The sequence below is a fragment of the Ramularia collo-cygni genome (genome assembly GCF_900074925.1).
Source record: "Ramularia collo-cygni strain URUG2 genome assembly, contig: RCC_scaffold14, whole genome shotgun sequence".
Taxonomy (NCBI): Eukaryota; Fungi; Ascomycota; class Dothideomycetes; order Mycosphaerellales; family Mycosphaerellaceae; genus Ramularia; species Ramularia collo-cygni.
In genome coordinates this window covers 292,449-316,885 of record NW_019716268.1, presented here as the reverse complement: position 1 = coordinate 316,885, position 24,437 = coordinate 292,449, and the positions used below count along the sequence as shown (strand labels likewise).

General features: G+C 52.7%; 9 protein-coding genes; 5 read left to right on the top strand and 4 right to left on the bottom strand.

The window, feature by feature from the left end:
* Positions 1-206: 206 nt before the first annotated feature.
* RCC_08442 (uncharacterized protein) lies at positions 207-3,990 on the bottom strand (the record flags this gene model as incomplete). XM_023773693.1 has 4 exons in its annotated part: positions 207-623; positions 761-1,824; positions 2,044-2,679; positions 2,814-3,990. 4 exons carry the CDS (start codon positions 3,988-3,990, stop codon positions 207-209), a joined length of 3,294 nt encoding a protein of 1,097 aa, XP_023629461.1.
* Positions 3,991-4,361: 371 nt separating this feature from the next.
* On the top strand, positions 4,362-5,860 carry RCC_08441 (probable Vacuolar ATP synthase subunit H; the record flags this gene model as incomplete). XM_023773692.1 has 2 exons in its annotated part: positions 4,362-4,656; positions 4,707-5,860. The coding sequence occupies 2 exons, from the start codon at positions 4,362-4,364 to the stop codon at positions 5,858-5,860; spliced, it is 1,449 nt and encodes a 482-aa protein (XP_023629460.1).
* A 460-nt stretch (positions 5,861-6,320) lies between these two features.
* Positions 6,321-7,117, top strand: RCC_08440 (probable ribosomal protein L9.e.c14; the record flags this gene model as incomplete). XM_023773691.1 has 3 exons in its annotated part: positions 6,321-6,366; positions 6,515-6,818; positions 6,886-7,117. 3 exons carry the CDS (start codon positions 6,321-6,323, stop codon positions 7,115-7,117), a joined length of 582 nt encoding a protein of 193 aa, XP_023629459.1.
* Positions 7,118-7,651: 534 nt separating this feature from the next.
* RCC_08439 (related to glutaredoxin) lies at positions 7,652-8,515 on the bottom strand (the record flags this gene model as incomplete). XM_023773690.1 has 2 exons in its annotated part: positions 7,652-7,930; positions 7,982-8,515. 2 exons carry the CDS (start codon positions 8,513-8,515, stop codon positions 7,652-7,654), a joined length of 813 nt encoding a protein of 270 aa, XP_023629458.1.
* Positions 8,516-9,977: 1,462 nt separating this feature from the next.
* RCC_08438 (related to galactinol synthase) lies at positions 9,978-11,054 on the top strand (the record flags this gene model as incomplete). The annotated part of the gene is made up of 1 exon (XM_023773689.1): positions 9,978-11,054. One exon carries the CDS (start codon positions 9,978-9,980, stop codon positions 11,052-11,054), a length of 1,077 nt encoding a protein of 358 aa, XP_023629457.1.
* Positions 11,055-11,636: 582 nt separating this feature from the next.
* RCC_08437 (uncharacterized protein) lies at positions 11,637-12,033 on the bottom strand (the record flags this gene model as incomplete). XM_023773688.1 has 3 exons in its annotated part: positions 11,637-11,760; positions 11,849-11,943; positions 12,031-12,033. 3 exons carry the CDS (start codon positions 12,031-12,033, stop codon positions 11,637-11,639), a joined length of 222 nt encoding a protein of 73 aa, XP_023629456.1.
* Positions 12,034-12,063: 30 nt separating this feature from the next.
* RCC_08436 (related to U1 snRNP protein) lies at positions 12,064-14,468 on the top strand (the record flags this gene model as incomplete). XM_023773687.1 has 2 exons in its annotated part: positions 12,064-14,316; positions 14,364-14,468. The coding sequence occupies 2 exons, from the start codon at positions 12,064-12,066 to the stop codon at positions 14,466-14,468; spliced, it is 2,358 nt and encodes a 785-aa protein (XP_023629455.1).
* An 895-nt stretch (positions 14,469-15,363) lies between these two features.
* RCC_08435 (probable ATP-binding cassette sub-family E member 1) lies at positions 15,364-17,297 on the bottom strand (the record flags this gene model as incomplete). XM_023773686.1 has 3 exons in its annotated part: positions 15,364-16,556; positions 16,608-17,221; positions 17,278-17,297. 3 exons carry the CDS (start codon positions 17,295-17,297, stop codon positions 15,364-15,366), a joined length of 1,827 nt encoding a protein of 608 aa, XP_023629454.1.
* A 1,065-nt stretch (positions 17,298-18,362) lies between these two features.
* On the top strand, positions 18,363-24,003 carry RCC_08434 (related to transcriptional regulator CHD1; the record flags this gene model as incomplete). XM_023773685.1 has 7 exons in its annotated part: positions 18,363-18,369; positions 18,799-19,217; positions 19,271-19,297; positions 19,353-19,443; positions 19,504-19,842; positions 19,900-19,937; positions 19,993-24,003. 7 exons carry the CDS (start codon positions 18,363-18,365, stop codon positions 24,001-24,003), a joined length of 4,932 nt encoding a protein of 1,643 aa, XP_023629453.1.
* Positions 24,004-24,437: the final 434 nt, after the last annotated feature.

The window sequence follows — 24,437 nt, the reverse complement described above, 5'->3', positions numbered from 1 at the left end:
GATGCTGTCGGCCGTGAAATGACTGTGTTGAATATGATCAACCTCGTACATCATCTCTTTGCATGGGAGGTTCTTCATGTCTACGAAGTCCTCTCGAGCATCCCAGCTCTGGTACGTTGGCAGCGAACCAACTCTCGCAAAGCCATGGCGAAAGCAGATCTTTGGCCAGCAGGAATACTCTCCGATGCAAAGAGACGCTGTAGTACTCATCGCGCTCTTCGAACGGCATTGCCACGTCCGGCCAACGATGACTGTCTCTCCAACGAAGTGCTTGCAGCCCTTCCACGTCGAGCAATCCTGACGACTATGACAACATTGCCAAAAGCAACGGCAATAGCATGAGGACTAAGTACGGCTACCGGTCCAGGGTTGTTGACGTGCAAGCTCGCGGCGCAGCCAAGACCGGAAGCCGTGTCCGAGAGAACATCAAGCGTTTCCATGTCACCGTCAGCCAAAAGCTTGTAGGCTTCCCATTGCTCCTCACTTGACTCGTCATTCGTGGCTTTACGCGCGTGTCGGCGTTGTCGCAGCTGAGAGGCGTTGGGTCGTCGATTGCTGCCTGCTTCCTGGTCGGTCGGTGGCTGCCTACGCCTCCGTAGACCAAGAATGGCTTGCGAGCGTACCTAAAGCAGAGGGTAGAAAGATTAGCAATGTCTCAGACCACGATGAGAACTTTCAAGTTTTCAGACGTGCAGACCTCCCCGTCGGTATGGTCTTGCCCATCCGGCGTCAGATGCATTTCGCTCTCGAATTTACTTACACCAACCCAGGCGCCAGGCCTACTGACAGTATGCTTCTCGTACATCGCTCTAGAAAGTGGCCGACATGTCAGGCATAAGCTCGCACCGTGCTCATCTTCTGGTGTCCACACCGTGAGGGTGCATTCATCTTTCCCAGGCACCTCGCCTGAGACGGCAAATTTCCGAAACGCAGTGTGCCCGCATTTGCACGTCCGCGAAGAGCCTACTAGAAGTCTATTGCCATGAGTACCTGCTTCGGAGATGTCCACATGGTGCAATTCGTCCAGTGTACTGCTGTCCAGAAAGTATGCCGATGTTGATGTCGTTAGGATCAATCGTTCCATTTCGAGGTCGGACCACAACTGCAAGGAGACCGCACCATTCAGGCCTCCATGCGGATTTTCGGCSCCAAGTTTCCGGCTTGCACTCTGTACCCATTTCTCGCCATTCCAGCTATGAGAAATGACAGTAGAGTCCTCAATCACAATGACAAGTTGACGACCTCCTGATTTTGTGTCGATGATGTCGGCTGCTATCAACGGCATGCTGTATAAATCTGCGCCGCTCGATGCTCCGCTTTCCATACAACTCATGGCCAGCCGTGCGCCGGAAGTCAGCGCGATGAAGTGGAGCTTGGCTCCGCCTTCGCATGGTAGTGTATAAAAATCGAACAGGATTGCTGGGTGGTCATCCGGGTACTGGACAAGTCTGGATATGGACGATCCGGTTACAGAGTTGTATACCAAGATGCGATCATCGGCGCAATGGCAGGCGATCCAGTCCCCATTATCGCCGATAGCGAGATGGTGAACGGGCCAGCTAATGTTATTAAGAACCTCTGATGGCACTGCTACCGTATGGTAGGCCTGCTGTTGTCTGTCCAAGACCGAGATTGCAACAATGCGGTCTAACGATATGGTAACGAAATGTCCACTCTCGTTGCTAGCTGCCATCTTAACGATGTCAAGTTTAAGAGGCAGAGAGACCTCTTGAACAGACAGAAAGTCTTCAAGTTGCTCGAGAGCGATATCATTATCCTCATCTCCTGCTTGATTGTAGAGCAGAAAATTCATAAGAACCACAACTAAAAACTGTCAGTGCTGCCGTCGGTACTTGAAATGTGCACAGCTGTATGGCCGTCGAAATGAGAACAAAAATTGCCAATGACCGCTCTCAAGAATCGCCAATTCTAGCTTGGTAGAACCCTCTCAAGCGGCAAAGTTGCCCAGCAAGTGACGGAGAGAGCTGTTGGGGATGCTCCGCACGGCTATCCGGAGTGATGAACGGAATGGGCGTAACTTACCAAATGCAACGATGAAAACAATCGCCACTGCGACTGGATAGAAATGGTGAATAGCAAAGCTGCGCATTGCCTGCGTCCAGGCTTCCTTGGGTCCACTGGTAGCTCCAGTTCGATCGGCACCGCCGAGGACAATGACCAGAGGAGCGTAAACGCTGATAACAAAGCTGGCGGCGCCTGGTTTTGCGAGGGCCATGACTTCCTTCGCAGTACTGAAATCTTGCATTTGCATCCACTCGTTTGGTGACAATGTGGCATTCACCGACGGCAACACAAAGGGATCACTTGCGGCGTTGGAAGCTGGAACCATCCCCAGAAGCTGCCCGAAACTGGTACCCTGCTCGCTGTGCTYGAAGAAGTGGAAGTTTAGTGACAGAATGAATGTAGTCGTTACTAGAGTGCCGGCCATCCGTGTGCTGAAGGGAAGTCGCCCATGGAGCATGGCATCGACGAAGCCGGGATGCGTTGGTGAGTGTTTCCGGCGATGACGGGTCCGGACTTGCGTATGTCTCGCTGTGAGGGCATCTTGCAGCTCAAGACGTGTTATATCGACATTCAGGACCGCAACGAAGAATGTTAGGAGAAAGAAGGCGTCAAAAAGAGTCGCAATTGCTGCAAAAGCACAGAAAGCAGCAACACCTAACGTATTGGTCAGCTGTTTAATTCGCTCAAACAGATGCTTCACAATCGATGCTACCCGAGGGAAGCCAGGGGTAGAATGGTTGACGAATTCTGGGAGAATATTTCTGTGAGACCAATCAGGCGAGACCTACCTGGAGACACTAAAGTTGACAATAAGGACAGTATCGTCAGGTTCTGAGCAGCAGCGGCAACAGATAAAGGCCCAATATCTCCAAGAGCGTTGGCAATGCGCAATTCTGTTGCCATTGTCGGCGGATAGGCGAGCACGGCATTGATCAGACGGAACATGTTTTCAACGCCGAGGACCAGTACCACAAAAGGGTATGCATTTTGGGGAATCGTGGCCAGGTTGATCTTGAGCATCCCACATATGGTGAAACTGGCAAGAATTGAGCACGTCATCTGTGTGATGGCAGTGACCACGAGTCCGAAGCGGCTGTGGAAGGCCTTCATTCGCCGGAAGCTCACCAAGACATAGACCGCCATGCAACCGTACGCAAAGCCAAGGGCAATGTGCTCTTTGAAGCTCAGCGGCGTAAGGCTGAATTCGTAGACGCGGTGACTCGTGACATGCCCATCAGATGGGAACATGGCGCAATCCCGACAAGCTCCAAATGCCAGTGACTTCATTTTCTCCTGCCACTGGCTGCCAATGTCCTCTTCGAATTTGTTGATCAGCGTAATGACTAGAGCGTCTGCCGCGAGGAGCTCATTGCGATTGAATCTTTTGCCTGCAAGCACAGACGCTGGCCGAAGTGCGACGTTGAGAGACGAGTAGCCGAGTTTCTGGGTGTTGATCGTCTTCAAGACATCTAAATCGGCTTCCAGGATCTGCGCAGAGCTGTTCCAGTACATCAGTGGAGAGTGATAGCCCCACTCCAATGTCCCTGATCGCAGGTTGTCACTCAAGGCTGGAAGGGCGTTGCTGAGGTGGTCGTCGACAATCAAGCTTTGTTGGACTTTCAATGCCCTTTGCAGAACTTGCTTGTCGAGTGCTTCCATGTAGCTTCCATGTATCCAGATCTGACGAAGCTCGACATCGATGGGAGTATTTCCGTCTTCAATAGGTTTGGCCGTGGTCCAGGCTTGATTTGGAAACGCTGACTGGCCCGCTGCAGGATTCTCTGCAAGGAAAATTGATGGATACGAGAATCCCATGGCGATTGCAACGCTGATCAACATGACCGCTAGCCAGTGTTGTGCTGTAGTCTTGCCATGTCGATAGAAAGCTCGGCGGATGGGATGACTTGCAGGCAGACGCGGAGGTGCCGTCGTCCCGCGAATCGGAGACAAGAGATACCAGAGCATGGTCGCAATGCCTCCCTCTGACATTTATCCAGAAGGTTCAGGAGTTTGGCTGAAGTAGATATTCTTCCGTTCTATTAAAAGCATCGTTGTGAAGATTACGCTCGCTTTTCATACGGTCTGTTGATCGAAAGAAAAGCTGGAACGAAGACGGGACAACGACTCTGTTGGAGATCCGGACATTACGTGAAAGTGGAACGATGGAAGGAGAGTGAAGTTGAGGTGCAATGCGGCGGCCTACGTCCCCGAACTGGGAATTAATCAATGCTGAGACCATCGACCAGCCAACGTCACTGTCAGGGAGCTTCGACAGCTTGCAGCACCTTCTCAGCCAACATCATCATAGCTATCACAGCTACAGTCTGACCGCCACAATGTCCATCGACCCTCCAGCATACATTGTGTCGCTCCAGAACAACATTCGAGCACGGCCAATATCATGGGAGGGAGCTGTCCGGGCCAAGACGATCACCGATGAGGATCTGAAGAAGATCAAGGCGATTGACAAGGTGCGGAAAGAGCAGCGCAAGCAGACGATTGAGGGAGATGTCAAGACGTACACTGCTCTCTTGCTGGGTAGCGGAGAGACTAAGAGCATATTTGAGAGTGCAGCGAAGAGGACAGACATCCTCCAGTATATGCTGGTCTTGACCGGAGACTTGGTAGATGGTACTCAACAGGAAGCTCTAGTACTTGATGCATGAACTGACAATTTGCAGACATACCATCCCTGACCGAGGCTCTCATCAGTCACCCAAAGCCATTCAAGCCTCTACTGCCGCTCCTGAAGCAATCGTCAAATCCAGAAGATCCCATCCCGCTATTGACGTCCTCGGTACTGTCATCGTTGCTCTCGCATGCAGTCACCGCACAGCCCAAGTCAACTCCCGAGATTGATGAGGCACTCCCAAAGCTCTACTCATACATTGCCGAACTGGCCAAAACATCAGACTCCAATCTACAAGACATCGCAGTGCAGGAGTACAGCGCACTCTTGCGTACCACAAAATCGAGAAAGCAATTCTGGCAACAGCGGAAAGAGACACTGGGTCCTCTGATCGAAATCCTACGAAACGCAACTGGCGGCAAGGATACAGACAGCACGGCGTATGGCAGCTCCGCAGGTACCAGCATACGGTCTGCTACGGAAGCGAACATCAAGATCAGTGGTGTCAGCCTGCAGCTTCTCTACCACATCCTGATGGTAGTCTGGCAGCTTTCATTCGAGGGCGAGTTGGTAGGGCAAGGCCTCGATGAGGAACATGACATTGTGCCACTTTATACTCAGCTCCTCCGAGTCTCACCCAAAGAGAAGACCACTCGATTGCTCCTCGGTACACTCAACAACCTTCTCGCATCTAACAAGACCACTCTTATGCCTGCAGCCCTCCCTGCAAAGCTTCCTTCAGTCCTCAAGAACCTCAAGAGTCGCCATCTCACCGACGAAGACTTGCTCGAGGATCTTGAGAATCTCACAACCATGGTTGACGATTACACCAAAACTCAGACCACACTGGATGAGTATGCTGGTGAAGTCAAGTCGGGACATCTGCGATGGTCACCGCCTCACAAAGACGCAACCTTTTGGAGTGAGAACGCACAGCGCATCATTGAAGATGATCAGGGTGCGCTGTGCAAGAAGCTAGCGGAGATCCTCAGCAAAGACTGGCAGAACGACAAGCAAGTGCTTGCTATTGGATGTAATGATGTTGCGTTCCTGGTCAAGGAGTGCCCGCAGAAGAGGCAACAATTGGAGAGAATGGGTCTGAAATCACGGGTGATGGCTTTGATGCAGGATGAGAATGAAAGTGTGCGATGGGAGAGTTTGCGGGCAGTTGGCGAGTGGCTGAGGTATAGCTTTGACTCGAAGTGAGAGATTGCGGGAGCATAGACTGTGAGATAGTGTTATATAGGAATGCACCAGTGTGTGGTCTGGCAAAATGGGTATCGACTTCAGATATGTTCTTGACATACGGTATCACACAGCACAGAGCAGCGCCTGAGTTGGCTCAATCGAGGTCGACAGCTCCCTTCAGACTATTCTATCAGGGCCTCGTTGTAAATATTCCCCTGCCTGTTCTACCCCGGAGGTCGACTTGCAGCGGAAAGTCAGAATGTCCTAGATCAGATGTCCTGACAGTGCGTAAGATGCAAAGCAGGGAATCTTGTCAAGAAGGAGGAGGAGTACTAATCGAATTGTGAGAAGAGCGGATGTTCCCGCGTTCAAGGTCGCACCTTCCATTTGAAAAAAGGCTTGGCTCACACGAATTCCGATCTTGACCTCACCTTCGACCGAACTTACCCTCCACGACAACACCGGACCCGCCGCCAAAATGAGGTACATCTACTCCCAGGAATCGCTGGACATCCCAGAGGGCGGTATGTACGCCCTTGCACAATATTGCGCGCGAGAAATGGCAACGAAGGAGATCAAAATTGGAGAAATAGTGGAAACGGCGGTGGTGGAGGGCAATGCGCGGGATTGAACACCCACAGACTGCAAATACTAATCCTTCTTGCCTCACAGTCAAGGTCACCATCAAGACCCGCAATGTCACCGTCGAGGGACCTCGTGGCAAGCTCACAAAGGACCTGGGACATTTGGCAGTCGCATTTTCCCACCCCGAGAAGAACAAGATCAACATTGAGCTTCACCACGGATCCCGCAAGAACGTCGCCACACTCCGAACTGTTCGCACGCTCATCAACAACTTGATCATCGGTGTCACCAAGGGTTTCCGCTACAAGATGCGATACGTCTACGCCCATTTCCCCATCAACGTCAACCTCGACAAGGACAACGAGACCGGACTCTGGGAGGTTGAGATCAGGTTAGTTGGAGGCACACAGCCGTGATGAGATGCAGGATGTGGTCAGAAATACTGACATGTGGACTAGAAACTTCTTGGGCGAGAAGATTGTGCGTAAGGTCAAGATGCAGCCAGGTGTCGACGTTGAGGCCAGCAAGAACGTCAAGGACCAGCTCGAGCTTACGGGTAACTCCCTCGAGGCCGTCTCACAGTCTGCTGCAGACATCCAGCAGAAGTGCAGAGTCCGTAACAAGGATATCCGAAAGTTCTTGGACGGTCTGTACGTAAGTGAGCGTGGCAACATCGAGGATGCAGAGTAAGCGGATTCGGAGATACAAAAGACACGATTCGTTAAAAATCCTCCCGGGCTTTTTGTTGACGGCGCATTCGAGTGGGTACGGGCAGCTGCGGTGCTGTCTTCTTCCTTTGAGCGAGGGTGCATATGGCAGATAGCCTCAGTGAATGAAGTTCTGAGCTCAATGATCCACCGATACCTCTACCTCGGACTGAAGTGCAAGGAACTCAGAGTCAGCGACTACATACAGAAGTCCCAGAATGGAATGCAAAGTCAAAAACTCTATTCCACCTTGGTGTCGTAGATGTGTATGTCCATTTGATTTGCACTATTGATAGTGCCGACACATCGGCATTCTGTGTTCATTATCTGACAATCCTGGGGTATCAACCACGCTTCCCACGCTTCCCCCGAACGCCCGGACGCCGTAGAAGATGACGCTCGACTCAAATTACTTCGATAGCCTGCCACCAAATGAACAACTACCGCCAAAGGTCGATAGCTGTTGTGAAGAACGTCCCTTTGCTTGGCTGGTATGATATACCGCTATTACCACCCCCTACGCTTTGAACTTCACAGCTGCCTTGGCATGTTCTACAATCGACATGATGCGCTTCCCGCCCATGGCCTGGAATTTGTCGATGAGTTTGCCTGTGTCATGTAGGGCCTGGATGTCGTCTCCGCCTCCAATCGATTTGCCGTTGATCAGCACGTTAGGCACCGTCCTTCTCCCCGTGGATTTAAGTAGAGCGTCTTGAAGACCAGGTCCAAGCTCCTCGTGGTCCAGTTCCACAACATACGGCGGAGGTGTAATGTCGTAAAGATCTTGGAGGATGTGCTAGCCGTCGTTAGTAAAGTGATGGGATGATTGAGACATGGAGATTCTCACCTTTGCCTTTTTGCTGTGAGGGCAGTATGATTTCGAGAAGACGATGATGGGTCCCTTCTTCAGAATGTCATTCAACAGCTGCTCGACTTCGTGCTCCTCCTCTGTTTCGCTGGCCTCTTTCGCGGCATGCGAGTTTGCCCTCACATTGCCGACCTTGGCCACACCATCGTCGCCTTTCGCAGGTTTGGCCTTGACGACCTTGTCGCTGGTCTTTTTCCTCCCTGCAACGGGCTTCTCCTCCACAATCGGTTGTTGCTTTGCTACAGGTGGTACAGCAACACCCTCTRCCTCCGCGGTCCCGGTCGCTATATCGTGTTCTTTCCGCAGCCTTTCCACGCGCTCTGCTCGTTGTCTTTCATTGTCGGCCACAACCTGTCGTGATGCAGCATTTTTGGTCTGCTCAATCGCCGCTACCGTCCGTTGGTAAAATTCCGATTCGTATGTTTCTCGTGCGCCATTGGAGACGTAATAAATTACTAAAATGGCAATGAGCGTCACGAAGCCGATCACTTTGAATTGTCGACCGGACGGCATGTCGAGGGAGTCGCAAGCTTTGCGGTGGCTTCGTGGTGGCTTCGTGATCTTCTGGATGAGGTTATTCCTCCCGGGTGATGTGGGCGCACTGGATTGGGCCTTGCAAAGTAAATTGATGGAGAAGGCGAGATTAATAAGGAACTCTCGCAAAGTGCTTGCGTGACGAAGTCCTGAGGAAGCACGCGGAGCTAAAATCCTGAGAATCCGGGGTCTAGCCCCTAGCGTGCCGGTAAACCGAGTGCGCCAAGACAGTGCAGTTGTACCTACCGTACGAGGTACCTTGATCAATCACATTCTGAAACTGCTTAGAGAGATGAGAATAGAATCCGAATGATCTTCGTCCATAATCGGACCGCATGCAACCTTTGCAAGCTTCGAGAACGATCAAGCAGTGCTCATCGTCCGTCTCACAGGCCTTGCAAGCCACGAGGCTCACGGCGCCGCCACTACTGCCGTTCACCCCGCAATACGAGCCAACCCTGGCATATCGCTCCTGATCCTGAAGTCACTTTCTCACCACCATTGCTGCTTTGGTCCATGTGACGACTGCTCGGTCTTACRATCCACAGCCTAATGATCTGCCTCTATCTSWGTCGTAATGGTTTGGCCCAAACAGGGTCGAGCGAGGCCTCCATGTGTATCGTGGGCATTGATGCAAGACGCGGAGCTATCTCCTACGTTGCCTCGAAGCATCACCGCCGAGTTCCTCGGTCTCAGCTGCGTGGACGCCCGACTGGCCATGTCTTGAACATTKCCCCTTATTATCTTGCGATTACCAAAATCTTGAAAGGCTAAGGAGACGGCATGTGTGGCTGCAAACACTGCGTTTGTCACGACTCGTAGCACGACTTAAGTTTCACAGCAACAATATCCGATTGACTTGCAGAGGGTCTTCGAAGAAATACATTGCTTGCCATCGACTATTACATGAATATTCTTGTATTGGTCGAATATTTCTATCGAATCGCTCATCTTCCACAGGGAAGGACAGATTACCTTACGGTCCGCTCTTCTGACACGTGAGATTACATCTCCTCTCAACACGCGTCCGGAATCTCCCACGCTGGAGCGCTCCGGCATCATGTTTTACAGGATCTTGTAAGAAAGCAACTTTGCTTGGTGGTAGGTATAAACAACCTTCGACCTTCCCATCAATCATGCCCATCCCAAATGCAAGTCAATCTTGAGGTTGATGGTCATTTCGATCAATCCTTGTTTTTCATTCTCCCCGAAATTGATGGCGTACGCCTCCTCCGCCAGACCACCACGAACAGTCTCACATTCTCGAATGGTGGATTCCGCTCGTCCCAAGACTCCCGATAAGATGGGGTGCGTATCTATGACGATTTGACCCTCTTCAAAATAAGATGGAGCCAAGTTCCAMACATCGGCAGCAAATACTCAGATATTGTTCCAACAGGAGCGAGCTGCACGAACACATTCAGACTTCACAAGTCGYATCATGGCCGGACCTGACTCCAATGCCACGCCTCCAGCAGATCCCCAGTCACGAGCCTGGATCACCCTAATAACTCGGGCCTCGTATTTACCCGGCGTGATTCTCCTGATCCACACTTTACACAAGCACAAGTCCATACACCCTATCATCGTCCAATACACCTCAACGCTCCCTCAGGACTGCGTCACCTGCCTCCAAGACCTCACTTCCATCTATCCCCTTCTCCGACCACAATTGGTTGAACCAATCCTCCTTCCTAAAGATTATTCCAATTCCATAGCCTCTCGCTTCGACGATACCTTGACCAAACTCCGGGCTTTTGAACCTTTATCCTCGCCTTCAACTCTCAAGACACTGGGATTAAAAAAGGCACCAGAGACACTATGTTTCCTCGACGCCGACATTATGATCTTCAAGAACCTCGACGACATCTTCGACATTCTTCTACCTGGAAATGATTGGATCGCAGCACACCACGCCTGCATCTGTAACATCGACAACGATCCCTGGGCGCCGCCTGAGTGGAAGAAGGAGAATTGTCCGATGACTCCGCTCAAGCACCCCGAAGCTCTACAAGGTCTGGTGCCGAGTACGACATCCGAGTTGAAAGCTTTAGATTCCGAAAAGCAGGAAACCTACCGTCTTCTCAACTCTGGCGTCTTCGTCTGTCGTCCCTACCAGGAACTCTGGGAACAGATTGAGAAATTCCGCACTGAAGATCCTCGAGTCAAAGACTTTGCGTTTCCTGATCAGAACTTTCTTGATGTCTTCTTTCGGGATAGATGGGTTGCGATTGGTTGGCAGTATAATSCCTTCAAGACACATCGTTATTGGCATAGTGAGGCGTGGAGAGATGAGGAGGTGAGGGCTTTGCATTACATTGTTGACAAGCCATGGGCGAAGAGAATTGGTCAAGATGGCATTGGAGGGTATCAAGGCAGAGATGGACCTACGCATAAGTGGTGGTGGGAGGAGTACGGTAGATGGGAGGAGTCTGTTGAGAAAGAGGGAAAGGGCACGAACGTGAGGGAATGCATGAGGAGGTATGCTGCGAAGCCTCTTGGGGAGACAGGTGCATGAAATTCAGGCAGCCGATCATAAGTAACCGCTCCAATTCTTCTGCCTTGCCTGCATTCAAATCTCAAATCTCCAAGGCCGGGTGTCAGATTTATTCCACTTAGAGAATCGAATCTGGTCTGTATCTTATCTCGACGGTCATCCTATCGAGCATGTGTCGCTACCTTTTGGAGAGAAATGTTAACATTGAGATGCGAGGCCGGCGTTTTGCAGTGATACATACTCTCTCAAGGCCATTCCTCGAGCGGTTGACAGACCGCTTTTGGTCTCACTGAGCTTCTGTGGCACCTGTATCGCGATCTTACGCAGTGCGGAAGTCTCTGGTGCGCGCCCGCTGTGGCGGCGTGTTGCGGCTCTATTCCCCCCTGCTTGCATCCTCTGTGGTCCCTCTCATCATATCATGCCGTCAAGTCTCGAGTCCAATCCTCGATCCTCGTTCACACGTGCTTCGTCGTCCCAATTTCTGCGCCTTTGACCTTTGTCCAATCGATGCTGCCATCCAACTCCTCGTCCACCAGTCCACAAACAACGACATTGTCTCCTCTCACCATGAACAGTCCTCTCTCCTCTTCCAAACTAGGTTCATCATCGTCCGGAGACCGTATGACCCGTTCGGTACAGTTTTCCAGGGCAAGATTTGTTACGTGGTCGCAGGAAATGAGATTGCCGACCATGCAGCGCCCATCCACGAGTATCAAACACACTTTCTCTAAGAAACAGAGGTATGTTAGCTAGTGTACTTTGTCTGGGTTGTGAGCCACGCAAAAGCGCGCGTAGGAATACAGAGGGAGACTCACTGTTGAGATAGCTGTTGAGTGACATGGCCGCGACTGTGAATATTGTCGAGGTGTGATGTTGTTGGGTTGGAAACGAAGATCGGTTTGTCGTGTGCCTGAAGAAGCTAGAGGTAAGCTTCATTTCATTTCATTTCACAAGTTCCTCCAGACCTTCTCCTCGACATCACCAGGAACTCACTGACCATTTTCTAGGTGCCCACTGCGACACCACCAAAATGAGCGAATGGGGCGCGACGAAGATGCCTGATGGCCGAACCTATTACTGGCACAAGGTCACCAAGGAAACGACATGGGCGAAGCCAGAGGGTTTCGTTGATGAGCCCGCGACGCCCGCGCCTGCCGCCGCACTCGCCGCCAGCAACCCGGCAGCCTGGACCGAGACAAAAACAGCGGACGGACGATCATACTACTACAACCGCGTCTCCAGAGAGACGAGCTGGGAAAAGCCCGAAGGGTTTCAGGCGCCGCAAATTGAGCGGCCAGCACCGGACTTTGTGGCCGGCGGCGGTGGAGGAGCAGGATTTGGCGGTCGCGACTACAACAACTCGGATCGACAGCTCTCGCGGAGAGACAACCGCGATGCAGGCCTGCCACAGAAACCGAGCTTTGATGGCCCTCGAGGCGGCGGGGACAGGTGGGAAGGACGAGATTCGCGGCAGGAGGGCGCGGGGTTCCGCGGACCAATGCCCATCAAGACCGAAGAGCCCGAGTTCAACAACTTGGAGCAGGCGGAGGAGGCGTTCTTCAAGACTTTGAAGAGGCACAATGTTCGTCATGATATGGAATGGCACGAAGCTGTGCGCCTGGTGGTTCGCGAGCGCGACTACCGCGCGATCAAGGATCCGGCCGATCGTAGAAAGGCGTTTGACAAGTACTGTCGYGAATTACGCGAGCAGGAAAAGGGCAAGGAAAAGGAACGTAGGGAGAGGCTGCGTGTGGACTTTCGCAAAATGCTGTCCACTCACGACGAGATCAAGCACTACACGCGCTGGAAGACGGCGCGACCGCTGATTGAACGAGAGCATGTCTTCAAGAGTGCTGGAGACGATGACGAGCGGCGGCGCATGTTCGATGAGTACATTGTGGAGCTAAAGAAGCAACACGCGGAGGATGAGGCCTCACGCCGCGCCCATGCCATGCGGGAACTCAACACCATGCTCAAGGCGCTTGTTGTTGACCCGGACACACGTTGGACTGACGCCGAGGACATCATCATGAATAGTGAACGCTTCGTTTCCGAGGACACCTTCCAGGGACTGCACAAGCTCGATGTCTTTTACGCTTTCGACTCACACATGAAATCTCTGGAGCGCATTGCCAACGATGTCGCACAGAAGGAGAAATCATCTCGTAGACGTCACGAGCGTCAAGCACGGGACGGCTTCAAGCAGATGCTACACGAAAAGGTGCAAGAAGGCAAAATCAAAGCAGGATCCAAATGGCAGGATGTCCATCCACTGGTTGTTGATGATGAGCGCTTTCAAGCGTACATGGGTCAGCCGGGCAGTGATCCAATTGAGCTTTTCTGGGACATCGTGGAGGAGGAAGAGCGCCGACTTCGCTCCAAGCGCAACGATGCCATGGACGTGATGGATGAGAATAGATGGGAAATGGTGCCGAGCTCTTCCTTTGAAGACTTCAAGGACGTCATGCGCTCTGATCCAAGAACGGGTTCATTCTCAGAAGACGACTTGAGCATGGTGTTTGCAAAGATCATGGACAAGGTCAAGGAGCGCATCGAGAAGAAAAAAGACCAAGCCGAGCGCGATCAGAGGGAGGCTGTTGAGAACATCAGATACGCAATGAGGAAAGTCAACCCGCCGATTCGGGCAAGCGACTCCTTCGACCACGTTTCTTCGATGCTCGAGAATCAGAGAGACTTTGCCTCGGCTGACCACGAGACTCGCATCACGGCATACACCAAATTCATCAAGCGTCTCAAGGAAAAGGAAGACGAGCGGAGGGACCACCGCGATCGTGAGAGGGGCCGACATCATCGCAATGAATCTCGACGTGACGATCGTGAGCGGGATCGCCGAGACGATAGGGATCGCCGCCATCGCACTCACACGCCCGAAGTGGACGCCTACCAAGCAGACAGGCGCAAGGCCTCGGAAATTCGCGAGAGAAGAGTTGAGAAGGCTTCCTTTGGTCTTACTCCTCCGCGTGATGTGCGCGATATGCGGGACGTCCGTGACCCTCGTGATCGCGATTACCGTGAGCGCAGGGGTAGTGACCGCTACGATGGACGAGAGCGTAGATCCGAGCGCGGTTCCGTTCCAGTCTATGACCGCGAGAGGCGCGAACGTGACTTGGAGCGAGAGAGACATTATGTCAGTCGTGCGGATCCTCGCGACAAGGGACGTACCCTTGACTACGGTGACGAAGATGCTGTGGGAAGCAGGCCGGGTAGTGTCCGGAAGAGGCGCGAGTCGGACGTTAGTAACGTCTCCAGACGCGAGAGCAAGGTATGCATTTCCCCCCTTTCACTCATATGTTGTACTAATGAATACAGCGCCCACGCCAAACACGCTCGCCGATTGCCGATCCTTCTCTCCCAAAAGAGGAGCCTCCAGCACTGCAGAGCGGATCCGAAGAAGGCGAAATTGAAGAGGTTTAGAAGAACTCTGCATCTATCGACGCTGTTCTCGGAGCGGCTGTGAAGAAGGAGAAGGGCGATGCCACCAACACGAAGGGTTCGAGCCCAAAGCTTCCATTCAGACTCATGGGTCCTCCACTAACAAAGAGGACCGGATGATATGATCCTCGAGGAGTGATCACTTCCGGGATTCTTTCCTGAGCACTGGCAGACGACCTCGTCCGAAAGGACCCTGGGCGAACGACAAGCGCGGAGGGACGTGAGAGTCGATGCGGATGAGACGCGGTGGATTACCTACTTTGATGGAGTACGTCAATCATCATCRCACAAATACTTCCAGCAATGGAGGGTTGACTGAGGCGAACTTGACTACAGCTCCTTCAATACTTTCTGGACTGGAAGGACAATCAGAAGAAAGGGTTACACAAGGATGTCGGTACGTCGTGGTTTAAACTTCTGATGTGGTCTCACTACTCATGGAATCATAAAAGAGCGTTTCTTTGCATTCATCAGTCTACGTTTCACCCACTGCTGTTCATTTTCTCCTTTTCATTCGTCTGCGCTCAAGCCTGCGGTAAGCAGTAGCGGGAGCGGTTAGCACACTCGACCGTGTCAACGGTCTCCTGCGACTGAAACGCAATAGTCGCGTGGTTCATTGCGCAGCGGTCTGTATCATGACCAGTTCATGGCGAGGTTGAGCTGACAAGTCCATGGCCCATGACATCAAGCAATATGGTCAATCCCAACAGTAAGTAAGAATTTCCTCGTCTTGGTCTTCGGTCTCGTCGGACTCCAGCTCTAGCGCCTCATCGGCGCCGCTCTTAATGCTGCGCCGGCGCGCTGTACCATCGACGGAGGTAGGGCATGCGGCAATGGTAGGCGCGGCATTGAAATCGTAATTGAACACAGGGACGCCTTAACTTTCCTCCTCCATGAAGAAGTAGTTCCCATTGGCCTTTTGCTCGGTATCCAGCTGCGAGTTGAGCTTGTTGATACGTGGGCGGTAGGTGTTGGGGTCACGACGGAAGGTGACGTTCAAGTTCTTCAAGAATTTGTTGCAGCCTGTCAGCAAGCTCTGAGGAGTGTTGGCGCGAGACTTGATCGAAGGCTGGCCGTCGAAGACGATGACGCGGTCGGCGAGGTAGGTGGCCATGATGAAATCGTGCTCGACGACAAAGGCGGTCTTCTTCGAGTGCATGATGAAGCGCTTGATCACGCGCGCTGCGACGATGCGCTGCTCGGAGTCGAGGTAGGCGGAAGGCTCGTCAATGAGGTAAATGTCGGCTGGGAGACCCAGAGCAAGCACAATGGCGACACGCTGCAATTCTCCTCCGGACAGGTTCTGGACTTCTTGGTCGATGAAGTCGTCCATCTTGAGAGGTCGGTAGACATCCGTCTGGAACTGTGGGCTCAAGAAAGCAAGCTTGATCTTCTTGAAGAAGAGCTGGCGCACAGTTCCGGTGAACTTGGGAGTGATCTTCTGAGGCTTCATGCTGATGCTCATGGTTGGGACCTTCTGGTCGCCGTCTGGCTTCAAGGCACCAGCAAGCATCTTACAAAAGGTCGTCTTGCCCGTTCCGTTCTCTCCCATCATGACGATGATTTCAGAGTTGGTGAACTCACCCGCCTCAATGGTTAGGTGGAACTTGTCAAGGGTCTTGGTCATCGAAGGGTAGGAGAAATCCAGAGTCTGCTCAGTGAGAAATTCATCTCCGGCTTCCGTCATGCGGAACTGCAAGCTTTCCTCACGGAAGCGCAAGTTCTCGGTGGGAATGTTACCGTCAAGGAAGATGTTGATACCTTCACGGACGGAGAAGGGCGCGGTCACAACACCATACACTGCTGGCTTTCCGTAGAGCACGCAGATGTAGTCTGAGAGATAATCCAGAATGGACAAATCGTGCTCGACGACAATAACGAAGCAGTCGGGGCGCAGGAGACTTCGAATGATCTGACCGGCAGCCAGACGCTGCTTGACATCCAAGAAGGAAGACGGCTCGTCGAACATGTAGACATCGGCCTTTTGCACACACACTGCGGCAATGGCAAAACGCTGCAGCTCTCCTCCTGAGAGGAGGTCAACATCACGGTCCCAGACTTGCTTGAGCTCTGTGGATTGTTAGCGGAATGAGAGATTAGAGCGTGCTTGAATGTCCTCACCAAGAGCCTGACAGATCTCCTCCAGTCTCGCCTCATCAACCTGGCACCTAGATTTGAGCTGATGGCCAACACTGCGTTCTGCGCCCTTTGCCTTGATTGCCTTGGGAATCTGATCCACGTACTGAGGCTTGGTCACAGCCTTCAGGTCATCCTCCAGAATCTTGGTGAAGTAGTTCTGCAGCTCAGAGCCTCTGAAATGCTTGAGGATCTCCTCCCAATCAGGTGGGTTGTCATACCGGCCCAAGTTGGGCTTCAGCTTGCCCGCCAGGATCTTCAGCGCCGTACTCTTTCCGATACCGTTTGTTCCGACCAATCCTAGCACCTGACCGGGTCGTGGAAGTGGAAGTCTATGGACCTTGAAGCTATTGGCGCTGTAGCGGTGAGAGACCTGCGTTTCGAGGTTGGTGGGCAAGTTGATGATGTTGATGGCGTCGAAGGGGCACTTCTTGGGGCAGATACCGCATCCGATACATAGTCGCTCGGAGATGAAGGCGATTTTGCTGGTAGGGTCGACTTCAATGCAGAGCTTGCCTGTGCGCACCACGGGACACGATTTCTTGCACTCCTGCCTGCATTTCTTCGGCTTGCACTTGTCCGTGTTGACAATGGCGATACTGCGATTGTATTAGCATGCGCTGCCGATATACCTACACAGGGAGGTCATTCGCACCGAGTCAACTTGTCCGACATCTTTGCGGTGTGTCGTTGTTAATTCCAATATTCGGTGCGCTGGTGAAGAACGTCAAGGACTTTGAGGAGCGCGAAATGCAGATTCCGGAAACGTCCTTGGCTTTGTCCTCAAAAAGCGCCCGATCGCTTTGTCGTGTAAGGAGGTTGTGACTCCAAGAAATGTGGTGAGGGGATGGAAGATGTTTGAGGAAGCTGATTAAATCTCTCTTAATTGGCGGGGCGTTCTGTGGTGGGGGAGAAGGATAGGACGGGATGATGGGAACGATACCTACAGACAGAATTTCCACAATCGACAATATTCCTCCCTTAACAGCACAACATCGTCCAGAAATCCTAATGCTTTATCTGCTGATGACGCAGACTTGAGGCTGTAATTGTTCCCTTGAAACCGCGTGTCCCAGCCGCAGCCTCTCGTTCCATCGAAGCAAATTGTCATGGCTACCTTTTAGGGCAATTCACTTAGCGACCAAACGTCGGGCAAATGATGCCGCCCTCTGAGTTCCTCTTTCTAGTCACAGTTGCTTCACGAGTATATGCAGAGTCATTCTTACCTCGCCGACGATCGTTCGATCTGTCAAATTGTAGGAAGAGTAAGGTACATAGTGTGAACAGCGGGATTCCATATCCAGCGAGGAAAGATCGCAATTGGTAGGATACTGCCAGCACTTGAGAGGCAGATCAATGAACAAGGGAGAGCTGTGAGTTGGCCTCGAACGAATGCTGGATGGACTGGTGATGGGTGGTGTTGAGATATGACCAAGAAGGTCGGTCAGTGAACAGTATGCGGGCTGTTTGATGCGACATATACGTGATGCCTCATTCCATTGCCTACTCTACCACCCATAGTTATGGCGTACAGTCTAGGTTGTGTTGTCCTCAATAAGTCAAATGATTGCCAAGAAATCCCACGACTTTTAAGCTTTCAACTCGTCAAGCGAGGGTTCGTCCTGTCACGACTCCACTTGCGCTGCGCTTCACTTTGGCGAGCGTGCTTCCATCTTGACCATCTCGATATCACCTTTGCACCCGCGCACTCCACCGCCCGCCTGCGAGGCCCACGGAACCATGGCTTGTGAGTAGAACACGCTTTCTTACTCGACGTGCTTTTTGCGATCAAAATTCGCCTTTCATCATCCCGATTGTGCGCACGAGATCTCCATCGAAAGGAGCGCCCGGCAAACATATTCCATCATTGCTTCGACTCGAGAGCCTCCGATACCCCGATAGCAGCCTCGCTGTGTGCCCGTCGACCGACCGGATCGCCCAGAGCTCGCGTATCTTCCCCGGTGACCCCGTGTCGCGCACAAGAGCCGACCTACTCCCCGTCACCCGACCCTACACTTCGACCATCAGACTTGATATCTCTCGAATCACTTGAGCAACATATGCTGTTTGCGCGGGGAACGTGATCGCGTACTACTGGCGGACGTGCCTGCCAAATTTCAGCGCGCGGAAACCTGCGGAACTCTGATATATACGTGCTGACCCGCTCCATCTACAGCGGCCATACCGCAACCACACCACGCCAACGATATGGCGTTACCGAATGGACATTCGATCGAGGCGAGCGCGGAGCTTCCCAAGGTACCACTGCCACGCACGCGCAGCGACAGCGATCTTTCGGATATAAACGATATTCCTACCACCACTATATCATCAACCGGAGCCGGGGACGAGGCGCCTTCGGACGACGATGCCATCCACGACATGGCGACGTCTGAACTCGATGAAGATGAAGATGCTCCAGGTGAAGAGGACGCAGACTTTGACGAGGAGACACCTCCTCCCGCACACCCCGATCGGATGGACGTTGACGGATCGTCGTCCGAGTCCGGTTCAAGACCWAGGAAGCGGAAGACGGAGGTTGACGACGAGGAACTCATGAAGCAGAATCCAGAGTTGTATGGCTTACGGCGTAGTGTAAGTTCCGATGCTGCCGGCAGATCGATTCAGGTGTTGACATATCTCTACAGGGCCGAGCAAGACCTACCCGTCGCGTGGTACGTGCCCACCGTCCTGTATGCCGGTCATGGCCAATGCTAACTATACATGCAGGTCGATAGTTCCGACGAAGATGAGGATGACGAGGGCGAAGTGAACACTGGCAGGCGGCGGAAACGCCAAAAACTTGCCGGCGGCCGACCCTGTATGTCACCCACCGCCATATTGACCCCTGGCTCAACTTATCACTAACATTTTCCCGCAGCATCTACTCGTGGCGACAGGGAATCTTCTCGTCAGATTACATCCGCGGGCTCCGAATCCGAGGAAGGTGGCACCTACGGCGGCCAGCGCGGACGCACATTTGCCAAAAAGCACAGGCAAAAGATGCAGGCCATCGCCTCCGGCGGCGGCACACCGCAACTTGGCGAAGTACGCTTCTCGACACGACGAGCTGCCAAGGTGACCAATTACGACGATGATCAGGACCTCGGAATCAGCGATGAGGTCGAGAGTGATACCGCCACGCCCAATTACTACTACGTGGAGGACAACACGCCAGCCATTGATGCAATCCTCAACCACAGGCTCAAGGAAGGCATAGGTATGATTGGTATTGCGCGACATGGCTTGTCACACAGCGCTGACCCGTGCACTGTAGAAGCAAGCAACTCCGACAAGCAAGATTACGAGTTCTACGTAAGTGCCGCCCTCATCTCCTCTACTCGACCACACTCACTGACACCTCCACCAGATCAAATGGCAGGGTCAAGCACATTATCACGCCACATGGCATCCATGGGCAGATCTTGTGGCATACAAAGGTTTCCGTCGACTCGAGAACTACTTCCGCAAGACCGTAAAGGTTGAAATCGGCCTGGCGCAAGATCCGGACATTGCGGCCGAGGACCGAGAGAAGTGGAACTTGGACCGCGAAGCCTTCATCGACACCCTCCGCGACTACAAAAAGGTTGAACGTGTTATTGGTGCAAGAGATGGTGATGATGGAACGGAATACTACGTCAAGTGGAAGGGACTCTACTATGACTGTTGCACATGGGAGTCTGCGAGCCTCGTGAGTCAAGAGGCACAGACGGAAATCGATCGCTATCTCGACCGCTCTGCGAAACTACCATCATCGGACAAGGCTGAGGYAAGCATCAACACGCGATCGCCATACAAGCCGTTCCGCTCACAGCCTTCATACATCAAAGGAGGGGAGCTACGAGAGTTCCAGATCGCCGGCGTCAACTTCCTGGCTCATCATTGGTGCAAAGGCAACAATGTCATCCTCGCAGATGAGATGGGTCTCGGAAAGACTGTCCAGACCGTCTCGTTCATGAACTGGCTCCGGCATGACCGCCGACAACACGGACCATTCATCGTGGTTGTTCCCCTATCAACTATGCCGGCATGGGCCGACACTTTTGACTTCTGGACACCCGACCTGAACTATGTCGTCTACAACGGTAACGAAGCATCGCGCAAGATCATCAGGGAGTACGAGCTGCTCGTGGACGGCAATCCCAAGAAGATCAAGTTCAACGTGCTCCTCACAACCTACGAGTACATCCTGCATGATTCGGCCTTTCTCTCCTCGCTCAAGTGGCAATTCATGGCCGTCGATGAGGCTCACCGATTGAAGAATCGCGAGTCGCAGCTTTACGCGAAGTTGAYGGACTTTGGTGCTCCAAGCCGCCTCCTCATCACCGGCACGCCTATGCAGAATACTCTAAGTGAGCTCTCTGCACTCATGGACTTCCTCATGCCAGGCAAGATCTTTGTTGATGAGCACATCGACCTCACATCAGAGCATGCCAGCAGGAAGCTTGCTGAACTTACCGATGCCATTTCGCCGTACATGATCAGACGGACCAAGCAAAAGGTTGAAAATGATCTGCCACCAAAGACGGAGAAGATTATTCGAGTCGAACTTTCCGATGTTCAGTTGGAATACTACAAGAACATCCTCACGCGTAACTATGCGGCGCTGAATGCTGGCAGCAAGGCGGGCAAGACTTCTTTACTGAACATCATGATGGAGCTGAAGAAGGCTAGCAATCACCCCTTCATGTTCCCGAACGCTGAAGATCGCATTCTGGACGGCAGCGACGCTCGCGATGACCAATTGAAAGCCCTCATCACGTCCAGTGGCAAGATGATGCTTCTTGATCAATTGCTCACGAAGATGAAGAAAGATGGACACAGAGTTCTGATCTTTAGTCAAATGGTCAAGATGCTTGATATCCTCGGCGATTATCTCCAACTTCGTGGACATCAGTTCCAGAGACTGGATGGTACCATCGCGGCGGGTCCCAGACGCATGGCGATTGACCACTTCAATGCAAAAGACAGCAATGACTTTTGCTTTTTGCTCTCCACTCGTGCTGGTGGTCTTGGGATCAACCTCATGACCGCCGACACGGTCATCATCTTCGACTCGGACTGGAATCCTCAGGCTGACTTGCAGGCCATGGCTCGTGCGCATCGCATTGGCCAGAAGAAGCCTGTCACCATCTACCGTCTTGTCTCGAAGGACACAGTTGAAGAAGAAGTGCTCGAGCGTGCGCGCAACAAATTGATGCTCGAGTTCATTACCATTCAGCGCGGCGTCACCGACAAGGACGCTCGTGAACTTGGCGATCGCATGGCCCGGGTTGGTGCTAGCACCGCCGAGCCAAATTCTTCGGACGATATCTCACGCATCCTCAAGAAGCGTGGACAAAAGATGTTTGAGCAGTCTGGCAATCAGCGCAAGCTTGAGGAGCTGGATATTGATGCTGTACTTGAAAACGCCGAAGAGCACCGGACGGAGCAGCCTGAGGGCATGACTACTGACGGTGGCGAGGAGTTCTTGAAGAGTTTCGAATACACCGACGTCAAAGTCGATCTTGAGTGGGATGAGATTATACCCAAGCACGAGATTGATAAGCTTAAAGAGGCGGAGCGCAAGAAGCAAGAAGAAGCCTACCTCGCGTCTGTCATCGAGGACAGCCAGCCACGAAAGCGGAAAGCAGCTGCGGATGACGGCCGAGATCAGCGTGCTGCGAAGAAGCGTGCTCGCGACCTCAACGCCACTGCTGAGATGGATGCCGACTCCGGCGATGATGATTCCGACCACGGGAGTGATCCTAAGCGAGCTCTGGGTGAGAAGGAGTGTCGCCATCTGGTGCGCGCATACGAACGATTTGGAGCGATTGACGAGAAGCAAGATGAGATCATCAGGGAAGCCCGACTTCTGGGACGCGACGTGAATGTGGTCCGCGATACTCTCAAGGAGATCATCGACACGGCCATCCGTCTGCAACAGGAACAGGCCGAACAGCTCAAGGAGATTGAGCGCACGACAAACAAGCCAATCACCAAAAAGGAACGCAAGGCAGTCCTGTTCGACTTCCGCGGTGTCAAGCGGCTGAATGCTCAGACATTGACCGATCGTCCGGAAGAGATGCGCATGATACGCAACTGTGTGGACTCGATTTCTGACTGGCGGAACTTCCGGGTGCCAGAGGCTCAAAAGCCAGCTTCGTACACTGCCGAGTGGGGCGCCAAAGAAGACGGCATGCTTTGTGTCGGTCTAGCTCGCCATGGCTACGGCGCCTGGATACCAATCCGCGACGATGTCGAGCTTGGTTTGAGTGAAAAGTTCTACTTGGAGGAGCATCGTGTCGGTGCCAAGGAGGCTAGAAACACCGCAGGAGATGAGTCTAAGCAGGCCAAGTCTCCGGGGGCAGTTCACCTTGTGCGGCGAGCAAATTACCTGATCAGCGTGCTGAAGGACAAGATCAGCAACGGCACCAACCAGGCTGCTAAACGGGCTTTGGACAATCACCACCGGAATAACCGCAAACACTTGGGATCACATGGTCGCACAGGCACGCCCGGCCATGCGGGGAGCCCAGGCCCCRACGGCCACCGCAAACTCAACTCCACTGATGGTAGAAGTCTTCACCAGTCCGACATTCGAAACAGCATGGACCGTCGACAGCATGGATCTCCCAATGGGCATCATCGTGGCAAGGATGATCGCGGCAAGCACCGCTATTCGGAAGAACGAAAGGGAGGCCATCATCGCAACCACAGCTCTCCCAATGGAGGAGTGTCCAGGCCGCCCCTGTCCGAGGCGGACGAACATGTTCGCAAGATCTTTGAACCTATTCACAGCACTTTGATCAAGGTTACAGGCGCGACTAAGAAGAAGATGCCCGAAGATGACGCTCGTCTCAAAATGATTAAGATGGGTCTGGTTACGATTGGCAGTCACATCAACGCGCAAGTTACCAACAATGGCCAAGCGTCGGTCGAGGACAAGATGTGGGATTACGTGTCAGAGCACCATTGGCCACAGTCGAAGCAGAGTGACAAGCGTGTGTCTGGTCGAAAGCTCCGCGACATGTACAAGAAGATTTCTGGGAAAGACAGCGCTGCTTCAAAGACGAGTCCGACCAAGCCGAAGCCGACGCCGGTCGAGGCTGGACCATCATCTGCAGCTGCGCCATCGAATGGTGTAGCGTCCGTCAAGGCGGAGGCTGCTGGCATGGATATTCACAGTCCGCAGGCTGACTTGGCTCCCAAGACGGAGTCCACCAAAGCGGAGTCCACCAAGCCAGAGGCACCACCCAAGGACGAGCAGGTGAAGGTGGATGCGGCGCAGCCGCCTATCAAGTCTGAGCAGGCGACTGAGGGGTCCGAGCCTGAACCGGTCAAGGCGACCAGCGAGTCCAAGGAGTCCAATGGAGCAGAGCCTGGCGACGAGAAGGTCTAGTGAGCCACAAGAAGAGATGATGGCATAGAGGCAACCACATAATGTCCAGCAAAAGGGTCAACAACTGCCTCGAATTTGATTGTTTGATCGGAAATCGAAATGTTCCCAATACTCTAGAAAAAGCGTACAACAAGAGACGTTGGAATTCGAAGCAAGGCGTACACGGCGCAGGTGTCTACTGTCGCTCAGCATACACTATGGCTGACAGAAGCTCTCAAGCGAGAGGATTGTTTTGGGAGCGGAGTGCTGTAATCTGTGGGGATTTTGAAAACACTGCTATGAGAGAGGACATGAGTTAGGATTGAGGATGTTCGCATTCAGAGAGTATTACGCCGGCGATGCGGTCTCTCGGGGTGTTCTTTTTTTGTCGGGCTACATCGACTTTCATGTTACATATGCTAAAGGCATTGGTACAATCAGCTGGATATAGTGTA